The 15585-nt window shown below is 39.5% G+C and overlaps 1 protein-coding gene across 4 annotated transcripts in view; it reads right to left on the bottom strand.

Annotated features, from left to right (window-relative positions):
* The window catches only part of cntn3a.1 (contactin 3a, tandem duplicate 1), a 75020-nt gene that overhangs the window by 17803 nt on the left and 41632 nt on the right, over positions 1-15585 (bottom strand). For 3 of the 4 annotated variants that reach the window (XM_020632312.2, XM_020632311.2, XM_065961026.1), the window contains exons 7-11: positions 15200-15302; positions 14663-14847; positions 11784-11923; positions 7000-7132; positions 4081-4231 (exon numbers count right to left, since the gene is read on the bottom strand). In XM_020632312.2, the coding sequence (XP_020487968.1) occupies positions 4081-4231; positions 7000-7132; positions 11784-11923; positions 14663-14847; positions 15200-15302 (712 nt within the window). The remainder of the gene's footprint in view (positions 1-4080; positions 4232-6999; positions 7133-11783; positions 11924-14662; positions 14848-15199; positions 15303-15585) is intronic. The other variant, XM_020632314.2, reaches the window with a different exon arrangement.

Below are 15585 nucleotides of genomic sequence, written 5' to 3'. Positions count from 1 at the left end.
TCCTTAAGCAACCAGCTCTGATCTCCCCAGAGGGGTAGGCATGACGAAAAAATCCCTACAGGGATCAATGAAATATCACACTGTTAAAAATGAATTCCCCTGAGGCTAACAAGACAGTCGCTGTTTGTTGACCTGATGCTTTATTTAGCCTGGTGTTATCAAAGTTATTGAAAACCGGCAACAACAGTCAAGCCCTGTGTACTCAAATTCATTTTACAAGATATAAGCCACTGATATCCTGACACTACGGTTTGACTGACAAAAGGAGGAAAGTGAATTCATGATCATTGTCATATATATGGGCATATGGTGTGGCTGTGGATTAGCTGGACGACAGGGGGTTCGATCCCCAGCTCAGTCAAATGCCAAAGTGATCTTAGGCAATACTCTGAACCCCAAATTGATGCCACTGCAGCTCCTGATTCTACGTCAGCGGCGTGTGAATGTGTATGAATGGGATTAGTAAATACTGATGGACACTTCAAATAGTAGCACCCACCATCTGCTGTGAATGGGTAAGTGTGACCAGCGGTGTAAAAAGCGCATTGACTAGAAAAGTGCTACATAAGTCCATAAACCATATGTTGAGATTCCTGTCCTTAAGAATAATTTGTCCAAGAAAGAAACGAGTAACAATATTGTGTTAACAATCGAATCTTGTGAAAGAATTGTGTTATGATTATTTTTGATAGATGTTTACAGAAGAGGCTTCAGATTTACCTCTTTTAGAAGCCACAGTTCATTTTGTCCAGAGGACAAGTCATTCAAATTCGGTCAATTTATATCCCACTTATCTTGACTGCCTTTCAATTGTGGTTGTAGAACAATTTACTGGAAATTAATTACACTATTAATAAGTGCCTTGCCCTGCAAATCCTCACAAGGAGCCCAATCTTATCTTCTAAACGGCTCCGCAGTCGAATGGGGTTGAGCCTGTGTTTCAAAACGTAACTGGTTGGAAAGAAGAACTTAAATCCACCTTTCTGAAAGATCCCATAAGGCAGTCTGGACCACCTAAAACGATCAAAAATGACCTGTAACGCCTGAAAGGATGGAGGAATTAAAATACATTAGCCTCTTCTGCAGTGGCCATTCCCCATGGAGCCATGGGTTTTCTCCTTACTGAACAGAGGGCTTCCTTTGTAATGGACTATAACAAAGAGTTATGGATATGAGATGTCACAGGGATAAGATTTGCCATTAAACTGTTTGGTAGTCTATGTCAGGCTGCCTCCTCACCAGAGCTACAAAGCAACAGTGCAGGATAAAAATATAAGGAGCATCTGAAAAGCTCCCCCTTTGTTCCCCTTTCCCTCAAAGGTTACCCTCGAGCAATTAAGGTATTGGAGAAATTTGTGGGGTACATAAAACTTGAGCAGTGTGATATAGTAAACAGGCACTTTACCTCAACCTTATTGGCTGGTGTTAAAGTGAGCTACTGTCTGTAATCTAAAAGCCTTCTGTGCCTCTCCATGGAGTAACAAAAAGCTAAGAGGCTGTAAATGAAAAACATTATTTTAACCGCTAAAGAAGGATTGCATAATTAACTCAGTATATTACTTGGAACTTGCAGTTTTCTCAAGTTTATTTCAATGCACATTCTGTATTGGCAACACTTCCAGAAAGCCCTTGCTGCTTTAATGGCAGGATTATAAAAGGACTCACATTACGTGATGAAGCAATATATATCATTTAACGTAACAATCTTAAACACAGTGGTTCAATCTCAAGGTAATATTCCTAAGAGCTATTTCCTATATCCATTTTATTGTTGCTGGCAGTGGTCAGCAATGAAATTAAATTAGGGTAAGCACTTTATCGTTAACCTCTTAGCTCCCTGCGTAAGTGCACAGCAGGCCTGTTACCAGGCTATCTTGTTATACATGTCAGGGATATGAGCTGATATAGGTATCACCAGCACTTGATTTCATTAACTAATCAAATCCTGCCTTGTTCTTAGTTGATTTGTTTTCCCCTGCTCCAGATCCTTGAAAACATTATCCCAGGAAGATTAGAAGGAATTATGGGTATTTTAGTTGAGCCAGTGGGATGGATTAGTGTTGTGCCACCACTATAATAGCATTGGTAGCAGCCCCAGTTCCATATGGGGGAAAGTAAATGCTAACGAGGCCAGGAACAAGGAAGAAGGTTTGCGAGAAATGCTGCAATAATGTCAAAGCCTAACATCTTGTATGCAGCTCACCTACTTCAGGGTGAGGCTGTAACATTCAATCTCAAATGGGAATTCCTGCTTTTATGGGTGCGATTGATATCTCACATTGCACTATGGATGCATTTTCCTTTCAATACTTAAGAGGATGATAACTCTGTGAGGTTGGTGCAACATTTAGCAGACGCTTGCTCCACTAAATGTTCAGTGATACTCCAGCCGCCCCTCATATACAGCATCTCTCCTATCATAAAGACGTCTCTGGCCAACATCAGTATTAACAACCACATCACACCTTAGCATTCCCCAACATACTATCTGACATGCGGGAGGGGAGACGTGCATAAACCCGTTGCTCTCCTACTGTGTTGAGGAGGAATATCTCAGAGGTTAGGTCTGGAAAAGCTGCTGAGCCAGTCCAACAATTAATCCTAAATCAAATGAGAAATCTGGACCCCCACTATGTCATTGGATATGCTGGCAGGGGTGCTTTACCTCCTGCTGGTACATCCAAGCAGAAAATCAAGATGTTATAATATAGAGAGTGGAACACTTTTTTTTCAGGGATTGAGGTTATCTGTTTTAATTCAGAGAAAAATCATAAATGCAAAATTTAGTGGGTAGAACCGCAATTAAAAGAGCACATCAGGACTTTTTGGATTACTGAAATTGTAGCACAGTTAGTTGTTAGATATTCCAAGTGATAGCCAGTTCTAGTAGGACATATTGGCTTTAAATGATAGAATAAATAGATTCCAACTCATATCTAGCATTGCTAATGATATTAAAGCCACTCTGAGGGGCCAATAACTCAGTCTGTGGGGACTTGGGTTAGGATCTGGGGGGGTTGGCTGTTCTAGAAAATTGGTCTGTTTGCTGGACATGAGCTGGTTTACTAAACGTGCACTACCAAGGTGCCCTTGAGCAAGGCACTGGCTGAACCCTCAACTGTGCCGGCTCAGGCAGCCCCCTCACTCTGACATCTCTCCACTAGTGCATGTCCATAGGATCCAGACTTTACATGTATGTGTATTCCTGGCCTATGTGTATCTGGCATGTTCAATAACAGAGTGCAAACACTGAATTCCCCCTCCGGTATTCATAAAGTATGTCTTCTTCTTTTCTGTTTAAAGCTGCTTTTTTCCACATCTGCATTTCTCTGAGCTCACTGCCATATGAGAAGAAACAGTGTGAATCCTGATCAATCACTGACTACGCTTCCTGCTGCGACCTCTACCAGCATTATGCCTTCAGGTGAGAATCAAAATTGGCTTCTCTTGTCTTATTAACATTTGTTGTTTTCTCCTTTTTCTTCTTCTCCCCTGCTCACAGAGGTATTGCATTGATCTGCACTTAACCTGATTTCTAATAAAACAAGGTCTCCAGCTAGTTCCCTAGGTGTCACCATCACTATCACACAAGAATGTGTGTTCTTCGGTGGCTGGCCATTGATCTGTCCTTTTGGGGATTTCACCTGCTTCTTCTATGTCTCGATAGCTGCCTGGATCATCGCCTGCCTTGTGCTCTAATGACCCTCCAGGCCTTACATGCTGCTAATGAGCTGATGGATCAGTGCATCGATCCGAGTGCTGCAGTCTACGAACGGCCAATTACCTCAAGTAAACAGTGCAGAAACCAGCTCTGAGCACTGCCAGGAGAGCAGAGTACAATGGAGTTCAGGGAAGAAATGTAGATAGCAGGGGGAAAGTGGTGGAGTGCAGGACGTGTTATGCAATTTAAATTGTATTGTGTCACACTGTGGTTCTGTTCTTTGCAGTTTGTCACCATGAATATCAAGTAGGGGAAAATAAAATAAGTCGATGAAATGCTATTCTGAAAGTAGAGCGCACAAACTAAACAATGGTCACATACACAGAGCGTTTACAGCTCCACACAAAGAAACCTGTTACCTGTGGTTCTCTCTCAATGCTTCCTTCCCCTTCCTCCATGAAATCACACCCCGAGGAGACATCTTGGGCTTGCATTCAATCAGAACATCGCCACCCTGTCGGGCCAGAGTTTGGGCCTTCAGCAAGTTTTGGGAGAAGTCTGGAGCAATAGCTGGTAGGAAAAGTGGAAAGTGAGGGATTTAAGTACTGCATTGTACTGCATTGTGCAGGGAGACAGCAGAGGAAGAAAAAAAAGAGATGGGATTTAATTTACAGTCAGTGGAGACAAAGAACAAATGGTGTAGAGCTATTGAGGAAATGAGAGAAGCATCCTTAAAACATGCAGGTCACTCCATCCATTAGACAGGTCAACCCTCCAAACTTTTCTGTCTATAATAATATATTCTTTTTGCATACAGACACAAAATCTCACAGGCAAACATAAAATGTGGTGCATCATTTTTAAGAAGACATTTTATTTGAAAGTAGGTGGTTTTTCAAATTCCTTGAATTTTCCTTAGGAGGACATTATGCATTAAGAATGAAGCGGTGGGGCTCTAAAGCAAAATGAGTGAATGTAAAATGAGAGGGAGGCTTTGTTGCTGCTTCTTTAGGCCTTAATTACTAAGGCGCCGTCGTCTGGAGCTATTTTGTATGCGCACCGACTCAGCAAAAAGCTCTTCAAAGTGAACACACAGCCTGGCGCCAGTTACATGGCTAAGCACCTGCCAACACATGTCGGAGCATGGACATACACAACAATACACACAATGATGAACATGCTTTCACACACACGCATTCACGCACACAGGTTACAACTTAAAACTAATTCCTTCATTTGATGTGAAATCCTAGCATTTCCTTAATCAACACCTCTAATATTTGCCATACTTGTCTCAAACACATCTTGCAGCTATGAGTGGAAGAGTTTCAGTTTCAATAACATCTGTTCATCCTGATATAGATTCAATAAAAATAGCTATGTGCTACAATTTTAATCAAATCTGTAATTAGATCACATAGACAAAGTGAGAAGTTGAGTTCTTAACTACCACATAAAATAATAAGAAACTGTAAAATATCCTAAAGTCAGAGGATTGTTTTTATACCAGTCAATATGATAATAATGACACGAAAAGTTATTATCACATTTTAAGTCCATATTTTAAAATTATGTGTAAAGTTTGATTTGCGATTAATCAATTAATCAGTAAATCAACTGCATTCTATCTTCAAAATGATAATTGACTGATTATTAATAACTGATCCAAGACTGTGCTTTAACAAGACACTAAAGTTACCAATCAGTTGTAATGAGATGGACTGTTAAACAAGTTTAATGATTTGTAATATAGAATAGGATCTCATTGTAAAGAGGGCCATATTTAGTCAATTTAAAGAGAATAGGTCTTGTCACCACGGTCATATTACTGCGTCTGGTTAGTCATCAGTGTTTGTGAGGTTCAGGCTACTTAATACAACACTTACTGATTGGTTCCAAACCCACACACTTTTAAACAGTCATTAATACCTGCCAGCATTCATACAGTTGCATTGTATGGAGTCACCAGAGTTATTCATGCCTTTTAACAAAAGCACATTAAACTGCTGTGTCATGAAATGCAGTGGCTTTGACTGACTTTTAATACATTAGTTTACACATGACCCGGTGTCAAACTGTGACATTAAGGTTTAAAATAAAAAATAGTTCAGGACATTTGAATCCACTTACAACCCTTCCTCTGATATAAAAAGAACTGTTTGATTCTGTCTCTGTTTGTCTGACTACCTTCTGCTGACAACAGTTACACAGCCTTTCACTGTAAATCTGCATACTGTATGTTCATTATTGCTTTTGAGTCCAAAATTCCTGGGTATGTTCTTCATTTAATAACCGTACATTAACGTTATTTCCTTCAGAACAAACATACAAAATTACAATAGACTAACTTTCTCCATTGTTGCTTTTCTGGTTGAAAGCTGGGAACATACCCTGCCAAACAAGTGTTAAAATAAATAAATGAAAAGTAAATAAAAAACTGTCTATATGATGACTGCCGGATTAAATTATTACAATGGGCAAGTAAAATTTGAAGATTATTGCAAGAAAAAAATATTCTCTCTAATATGAAACTGTGTCTGCAGTCAAACAATCAAATCTATTGTAAGACTTTAATTTAAACAAGGCATGAAAATAGAGGATACAATTCTATGTTCAATAAAGCAGTACTTTACTGTATACATACATTATTTAAAAAAAGATACCAAAGAAAAGTGTTGCTCTCGTTCCTTCGCTGATCAAATTGAAAACTGCTCATCCAACATCAAACATGTCATTTCCACTTCTCCAGCCCAGAGCTGACCAGCATCCATTGTGGTCTCTTGATTATGAGAGCAGGACTTGGGGGCCCTTTGGGGCAAACTAAAGGCAAAATAACTGAATTGCTGAGATGATTTAATTTTCACAGAGGCAGGAAAATAAACAAACCAAGCTTCTTCTATTATTTAGCTCCGTTTTAATTTAAATACACGAGGGAAGTTAAGTCCGTCCTCCGGAAAGAAGCAGAGCCTGTTTTACAGGCTTTGTTGCTATAAATGTTGGTTATACAACAAACAGAAAAAGCCATGGAAATATGAAATGAAAACACAGAAAATACAAAATGTTTCTATGAAATGAACTTACTGATCCAACCATCAGAAATATAAGATGGCTGATATGACTTTGGCTGGGCGACATAAAGAAGGGCCTCAAACATGGATCTTTACTTATAGTGCCACTAACAAGGTGTTGAAATATTATTTTTTTTGTCTTTAAGCATTTACCATCTGCCCGTCCGTCTACTATAAAACTAGTTTACATCAAACAAAGAGATACAAATAAAATAACTCCACTGAATGATTTTTACATTTATTAACAGTGTCTTGTGTGTTTGCTCTTACCTATGACACGAAGCTCAGCGTTGGTGAAGATTCGACCATGCTTGTTCTCGGCCACACACTGGTACATGCCAATGTCGGCTAGGTTCAAGCTGCTGATTGTCAGCAGTCCATTATTCGCCTGAACTCTGTCCTGCTGAAGACACACAGACACACAAACACACACATTGTTGTGTTTTAAAATAGACTGCTGTGCTCACCTGACAACAAACACTGAAACAGGTTCAGACAAGGTTAACAGTCAGCAGGCTGCAGAAGAGTTAAGTTGAAGCCTCTGATTCATACAGTATGTATGCCCAAGTCAGGCCTAAGGTTTACATCCAATCAGGACCTCCCATGTTACTGGATGTGTCTATGCTCTTTGTGCTTAGTAAGCTGTCTGGGGAAAGTCTGTTTTCTGTGTGATTTAATTTTCTTTTTTTTCCTTCTTGTGGCTGTAGGGACCACTTTCACATCACATGCAGCCCTTTGATCCATTGTTAATATATAAAATATTGATAAGTGGAGCTAGAAGATAGGTTTAACAAGCCACTGTTGGGAAGAAGGATAAAATCCTCAGAACATTTTAAACAGCCTGTTAACAGGTTACAGTATTTGGCCTCAGATTCACATGAGCCATTCTGGCCCTTAAAAAGCTGACTGAGAAACTATAGTGGATGAAAATCCATCGCCTGGCAATTTAACACGTATGTCAGTATAAATAAGAAAACATCATGCAGCTTGATGGCTGTTAAATTGTGCTCAGGTGTTACATTACTTTTACACTTTTATGATGATGACAGTAACCAGAAATAATGCAACTGTCACAGAGTTGATGTTTAGGTTGACAGGTTTCATGTTGTCCCTTTGTAAAATGGTGCAGAACCATTATATATCTTTACTTTGCACAGCAGAACATTATCAGACTGTTAATGGTTTACTATCTGTTGAAAAGTATGCAAGAGTTTGTGATCAATTTGTCTATGTATCAACTTAGTAAGCTGGATAAAATAATAATAAATTAATAATAAAAGGTCAAAAGTTCAATATTGTAAACTTAAATTAATAATCATTAAAAAGCACACTCTTTGTCGACAGTAAACAATTGATGATATGTTCATCTTTCACTTTATGAACCCAATCTGTTGTAAACAAAAGTAATAAGCAGTCCAATTAGACGATAATAGTATCACATGCTAGGTGTTTATATGATAATGCCAGACTAAAATGTCTTAAAGCAGGCTAATTAGGGCTATATATGGACATGTTAAGTACCACAATGACGACCGTGTTCATTCTGTCTGATCCTATTCAAGATTCAGCCACACTTTGTCTCTCCTTAGGGGGCTTGATAATTGAAACACTGCTAATTTTCTGTGGTCTTAATAGGCCCACTGTGACTAGACGTAACCCCCCTCTGCTTAAAATAGTATTTAGAGACTATCAAACAGAGAATGGAACCAAACCTCTGAGGAATAAGGAATACACTTTGGCATGTATTCCAACAGGAACCATAACGTCTTAGATTGCAGAGATTTTTTTTTTTTTTTACTGTTTGACTGTTTGTTTGAAAATAATAATGTTTTAAAAAATGCCTATTCAGAGTACAGATAGTAAAAACAACACCTGAACTAAGTTCCCACTCTTCCCACTGCCCCTTTTGCCCTTTACAAGGGTGGGCACTACTTTCTGCTTCCTTTTTATAGTTGTGTCACTTTAAGTGTGGCAGCACTCATTGTTCTTGCCCTTGATCTTTCCCACTGAGTGTAGCTGGACCTTTTAATGTCACTGACAAAGTAGTCCAGCGGGTCCTGCCGCCAGTCTGTCTGTCGTCTGGAATCATTACAGCGCAGGCACTTGAAAAAGACAAGGACTGTCCCTTAACATCAGTCAGTGACACTGCTGAGGTTCTTCAAATAGGTTTCTTTTTGAGCCACAGTGACTCTGTGGACACATAGCTGACCTGGCACTGCGGACACCGCCAGAGGGGGTCCTGGGTGAGGGTGGATGCATCAGATTCCAAGTGGAACACAAAAAGTCCACAGGTTTTTTGGATGGGACAAGGGCTTAAATGTGTGTTCAAGAAAAAAAAAAGAGAGCGAGGAACACAAAGAGAGAAAAGAGGGAGCGCGAGAGAGAGAGCCGTGGAGACTTTGAATGGATGATAGATGGTTCTTTTTGGGTTACACAGTGCAAGGGCCGAGGGGGATGAAAGGGATAAAAGAGATCAGTGTAAGTGCATGAGTTGGAGCCACACTACTCTATTCTGTACCCAGTGCCCTGTTAAAAAACCCTCAGAGACCCTGTGGTGGCTCTTTCACAATCTCTTTAGCACTAGAGACAAATGGTGGCATTCATTTGCTTGGTGGTTTGCTTTAATTTTCCTTGACTCTTCTGATATCAACACTGTTTCAAGTTGAACTATAAAAAGGCCGCTCTGCTGTATGCCAGTCTTGTAATGATCCAACTCCTGATTGCATCAGCTTGAACTGAATGTGTGCTGTAACAACAGCAACTCTACAGAAGCCGGGGCCTTGACTTTAGAGGTCGAAGGTAGAACAATCTGAAACCCACACACTCATGTATGTTACTAAGAGGGGATCTGGCGGTGGAGTGGAAAACTACAAGCTTGAGTGGGTCCTTGTTTCACCCGGATGACATTTTGAAGTGACAACCCCTCTCTGCGCCATTTAAATCCCTTGGAGGGGTCCCAAAATGAGAATGAGAGAGAGAGAAAGAGAGAGAGAGAGAGAGAGAGAGAGAGGGGAAAGGAGGAGGATAAAAGCTTGAAAGAGAGTGCATGAAAGAGAGCGGCAGAGATCCTGAGATAAAGTGAGGAAGAGAAGAAGAGGAGGACTGATCCATTCTAATGAGGAATAACAAATGGCCCCCTTGGCCTTCTTCTCCTTCTCCCTCTTTCTCTACATCGCTGACCTTTGGGTTTGGAAATTGATTTACTGTTGCCGCTGTTGACGGTGGCATTTTGAAAATGGTAACACCCCACCTCATTAATATAGCCACATGTACAGAGAATATGTTACCTTGGCCACCCGCCAAAGGAATTTTTACAATGTTATTTACAAATCAATAGTGGAGATGCACAGGTGGAGTGATAAGGGCTTCCTGTGGTTAAGGATGTGTGGCAAAAAGAGAAAATGACCTTTGAGAGTTGTTAGAAAATTAATAGAATAACATGACAGGCACAAATGGAAGGGAGAGGAAATGTTCATGACAATGATTCCTTTTTTTGTGGATTACAGTTTGTCTACATTTACAGGATTTGTAGATATCTACTCCTGTGTCAAAATGGTAAACCATTCAGAGGGTAAAACTCTCCTGTAATCTTCCTGACTGTGTGTGGATTGTGATTCCTCTCTCCAATTAAAGTAGCCAAGATTTTGGATATTATCTCATCTCTCAATCCGAGTAAGAGAAAAATAAACCCACCTCGCCACTTTTAAGACAAAACAGCAACAGTCTGGTTTTGAGTTTATTATCCAATACAAACAATGATACTATCAGTGACTGTGATTCACTGGAGCAGCTTCTTTTTAGGCTGAAAGCACACTTACTCTGTCCGGAAGCACAATGACACAAAACAAGGCAAATTGCTTAAATGTGAAATGTATTTTAAATAAAAAGGCATTTTTCACCCTCCCCGGAGAGAATAGACTTATGATAAAATTGTGAGTAGCAGATAGGGGAGATTGAGCTCTAAATGTTACCAGTCCCTAGCTGATGACAGGCAGAAAATGGCATCACTTTGGCTTCGTTGCAAAACACATACCAACACTCTCCCCAAGCACACACACATCATTTTGAAGCCAACTTGAGTTCCCAGGCAAATACAAGCATTTCAAAGGGACAGGATCCTGCCAAGTGAGGCAGAATCATCATCTGATTGAAGCAAAAAACAAAATATCCCAATAAGTGTAAAATAACTTGCAAATCCATTATATATTTTTTAACCATTTCAACTGAAAAATGTAAAATGAGTATTGACACTCTGCTAAACAGAATAATATTCTAAACACAAGCCTGTTAGTCTGGGTTTAGCGGATTCACAAGGTGTAATGTGTTGGTTGTCAACAGAATGCAACACACTTTTATTCACTATAAAGGTATTTAATTCAATTAAACAACATACTGAATTGTCTTTGGGCTGACATTTCTGGTTTCTGGATGAAGGTGGATAGTAATGGTTAGGTGTTAAATAATGTCAAAAAAAAATCAAAATGTGCATTACGAGCAGGTCACATGAACAAACATTGAAGTGTAATAGCTGCTTAGTTAGGAAATGCAGTCCATCCATCCATTCATTATCCATACTGATTTCCCGTTCAGGGTCATGGTGGGCTAGTGTGGATCCCAGCTATCATTGGGTGAGAGGCAGGTTACACCCTGGACTGGTCACCAGTCAGTCACAGGGCTGACATATAAAGACAGAAAACCCCTCCACACTCATGTTATCACCTATAGGCAATTTCGAGTCACCAATTAACCTAACGAGGACTTCTTTGGCTTGTGGGAGGAAGCCTCCTATCCAATGAGGGTTGGAACTAGGTACCTCCTTGTTGTGAGGTAACAGCGCTAACCACTGCACCACCGTGCAGACAGAAATGCAGTACTTTATTTAATATTTTACCACATATTCTTAGTTGGGCAATCTTTGACTAACTATCTGTTTTTTCCCATCTTTGTTGTGCTATCTGGGAGTTTGTGCTACATAGCGGGGACTTAGGGATCATTCTCATCATAAAAAATAAAAAAATAAAAAAAACTCATATACTGTAAGTAAAATGTCTTACCTCAATAGAGTCCAGAGGCTCGCCGTTCTTCAGCCAGCGGTATGAGGGTTTAGGTTTGGCGCTGGCTTTGCATTCCCAAACTAGAGTGTCATCAATGGTCTTCTGGACATCCTGGGGCTTTTCAGTCAAGTGAGGTGGAGCTGTGAATTCACACATATCACATACTGCTAATGAACACTGAAGCATTTAATATTGCTCATATACTTGAGCATTTCCATTACGCAGCAATTTCTGAAAAAAATCAATGAACCAACTAAGCAGGTGATTAGTTCATCAAAGACGCATCCAAGGGCAAAAATCATGAATCCACTTCCAATTAACCCAAAGGTAACCTCAACTTGAAATGATATACATAAAAAGATCAATAGTGACCAGTTTGAACTGTGGGTTTAATTGTGGGGTTAAAAGCTAAAAGATTTGTATTGAATTAGCAGTACAATGATGCAGGTCTTCTCCAAGAATGTGGTTTATTGACCACTTTTTAATTCTTGTGATTTCTACAAAGGAAGGGTAGTTATTCTTTTGAGCAATGCAGTTAAGAACACATGTTATATTCCCTTTTTGTCTTTAAGAACATCTGATATCCACAGAGAAAATGCCTTTATATTTATGATGGTGGTTCTTGTGTCACATAAATGACTAGCACCTTATCTCTGGAGACAAGTGCAACATGATTTATGGCCTTTGTGAAGCACCCACATAAATACAGAACACTCAGTTCAAGGGGAATGAGGTAGTTGAGTGAGTCTGTCTGCTTGCCTAGATGAGTTTCTTTAATAATGTGATAATAATGGCAATAATGCGATTCATCTCAATTAAAACAGCTTTTTATCTAATCTCTCCCCAGGGACCGGAGAGTACAGTTACGGCCGGAGCTGTATCATCAGTACATTGAGTGTCAAGGACATTATAGCAGTGCCAAATTTGAATGTTTAAGTCAAATTATTTTCACAAAAAATACAGACTCTCCTGATAAGAGGTCTTAATGTGGCTTTTACTGAATGTGTTGCAAACAGTCATGTTACTTATTTCATGCCGAGAACAGGATCAGAGTTGTATAACGGAAGCAAGGAGACTGTCATATCTTGTTCTGAACAGCTGGTGGTAAAAAAAAACAAAAAACTGTCTGTCAATTCAAAAAGGGAAATCATGAAAAACATGAGATGATTCCTTGAACAGAATCTCAAAAAGTGTAAATCAACAACAGTGTGTTTCCAAATGAATGAAGGTGTTTCTTGCCGATTACTTCTCGTTGTATTTCAAATCTTCAGTAACTGTGCCATGCCTTGCCTCAAGTGCATTTTACTGGGTATGAACAGATCCTGACTCATTCAAATAACATTTAAAAAGAGTTGCCAGGGAGGAAGTGTTTGGAGGCTTTCATATATATACATTTAGATAAAAAAAAATGTAATAAAAAAGAGGCTCTTTTTAAGATCACCTTTTAAGAATATATTGCATAATAAATGTATTTATATACATATGAGCAAGCAGGACTGAATTGGAAATACATCACCATACAGAAACAAACACTACATGACACGTCTTAAACCAAAATACAAATTAAACTGTCACAGATAACTTAATGAAAGGAAAAACATGATGCAAGCGGTGCTGTACAAGGCCAATCTGATCGCGTGTGTGCCCATTCAAATGCAGTCAGCTGCTAAACCATGATCTAATTTCATAAATCCCCTGGAACTACAGAAGGACAATTAAGTGGGAAATGGAAAGAGAAGCCACCCGTTATTGTTCCTGTGCACGCATTGGTTGGGTGTCGCAAACACCACATCCCTGTATTGATTCTCCTTTTCTTCTATAGAGCTGATGGATGTCCCACAAGCTCCTGTCTATGGGAGTTTAAAATGAGATTACAGATTTTTATCACCTGGCGGTCGGCCAGTCTACGAGGCTTGAGATGAGACAGGACTTAAATCTTGCAAGGAGAAACATGACTTCCACACAAGAACGGCAAAGAAAATGTGCAGAGGCCATGCAACATAGTACCAGGACAGTAATTGCACTAAGTTGTTCAAAGTTATGACCTTGTTTACAAATGAGCATACCATATCCGTTGTTTAAGGACCTCTAAGCCAACAAGTCCCAGTGCTGTGATGGTATACCCCTCTATGAAGGCTCTATTTTAAAATCAAGTATTTTTATCATCAGCCTACCTACAGGTACAGTAAGCATTTCATCTTATACCCACAGGTGCTGCAGGATATTATCATATCAAAAGCATCCTCCTTCATGGAAAAGAAAAATCTGGATTTGATGATTTCAGTCAAGCCCATCTCTACAGGGCCTTGTGGGCAGACATCATCATTGCATAAACTGCAAGATAATGTAGAGAGAAACCATAAAAATCTTTCATCAAGGGACATTAAAAGCTTTCTCAGAATACAGGCCATAAGTCCAGAGTTGGTGAGGGAAAAATCACCTCTCCCTGAAAGGAGGTATAAATCTGTGTGCGCTGCAGCCCCATGTTAGCCTCTGGCACAATACGAGCTTGTCAGAAATGAACTACTGTTAATAGGTTAATTTATTACCACATTCCACCATATGATGCAGTTATATATGGGCTCTAATAAAAGCTACAGATTGCATGACAACAAATTAAACTTTTTGTTGGACTCGCACCAAAGCTAAACTTTTATTCTGCTGGAGTTTCAATCAGACTCAGTCGAAGGGAACCTGTGAGGCTGTGAATCAATGGATAGAAGACTTGGTAAAAGTCTGTAAAGTCAATAAATGTACAAGATATATCTCGTATGAGACTGACAGGTTGAAGGCATCAGATATTTTCTGTTTCCAAGACAACTTGTGTGAAGTAAGGTACGTTTTAGATCAAAGTCAGCAAAAACCATCCTCCTACTCACCGTAGAAAGACAGCTTTCCTTTTACCGAGTTTTTCCCTCTGCTGTTTTCTGCCACACATTCATATATCCCTGCATCCTCCTGCTGGAAGTAAGGGATCTCTAAAACTCCGCTGGCTTTATTTATGTCCACCTTCCTGCCAAAAGAGGCTCCATCCACTCTTCTCCAGCTGACAGTTGGCACTGGGCTAAAGGCATGAGAAATATAACACAGAGCAAGGTCACACAATGAGAAATACTCCAGTAAATGTGTTTTTTATTATCTTAAAATCTGGCAGTAAAAACAAGCTGAATATGATACCAATGAGTTTTGTAAACATATGATGGGTATGTTGAGGTTTAATTATTGTAATGCATTCACAGGTAAGTTTTCTTCTCTGTTTATTTTTGTTGAACAGCACAAGAAGGAGCCATTAAATTGTAGAATGTTCTGCACTTAAAATAACAGCTCTCACACATTTCCATGCGGCTTTGATTGGTACAGCGAACAACTAATGGTGTGGCTCTGACTGCGGTGTAATAATACACAGTGGGACGTACTTTCCGAGTGCAAAACATTCCAGTTTGACAGTTGAGCTCTTAGCGACAGGCACAACTTCAGGGAACTGTACTTCGATCTTTGGCTCGTATTCACCCATCACACCTGGAGTTACAAAAAGAAATACAGAAATGATGCAATGCGAGTCTGAGGGGAATTCTTTCAGCTCGGGGCTTGAAAAGGTCACAACAAAATCAAAACAAAGTTAAGGTCACGACTGTGTTAGCAAATAAGAAAAAAGTATAACTCTATATCTTTGATCACTCAACTGTGTCCACAGGCTGAGGGGAAAGTATCTTATAGAGGTTTTTCTCAAAACAATCACATAAATGATTTAAAAAGCAAATATTTTCTATAGATGACACTAAAACCTTTAAAAAATAATGAT

Source organism: Labrus bergylta, chromosome 12, assembly GCF_963930695.1.
Source record: "Labrus bergylta chromosome 12, fLabBer1.1, whole genome shotgun sequence".
Taxonomy (NCBI): Eukaryota; Metazoa; Chordata; class Actinopteri; order Labriformes; family Labridae; genus Labrus; species Labrus bergylta.
The sequence above is the reverse complement of the archived record's forward strand: the minus strand, read 5'-3'. Positions and strand labels throughout refer to the sequence as shown.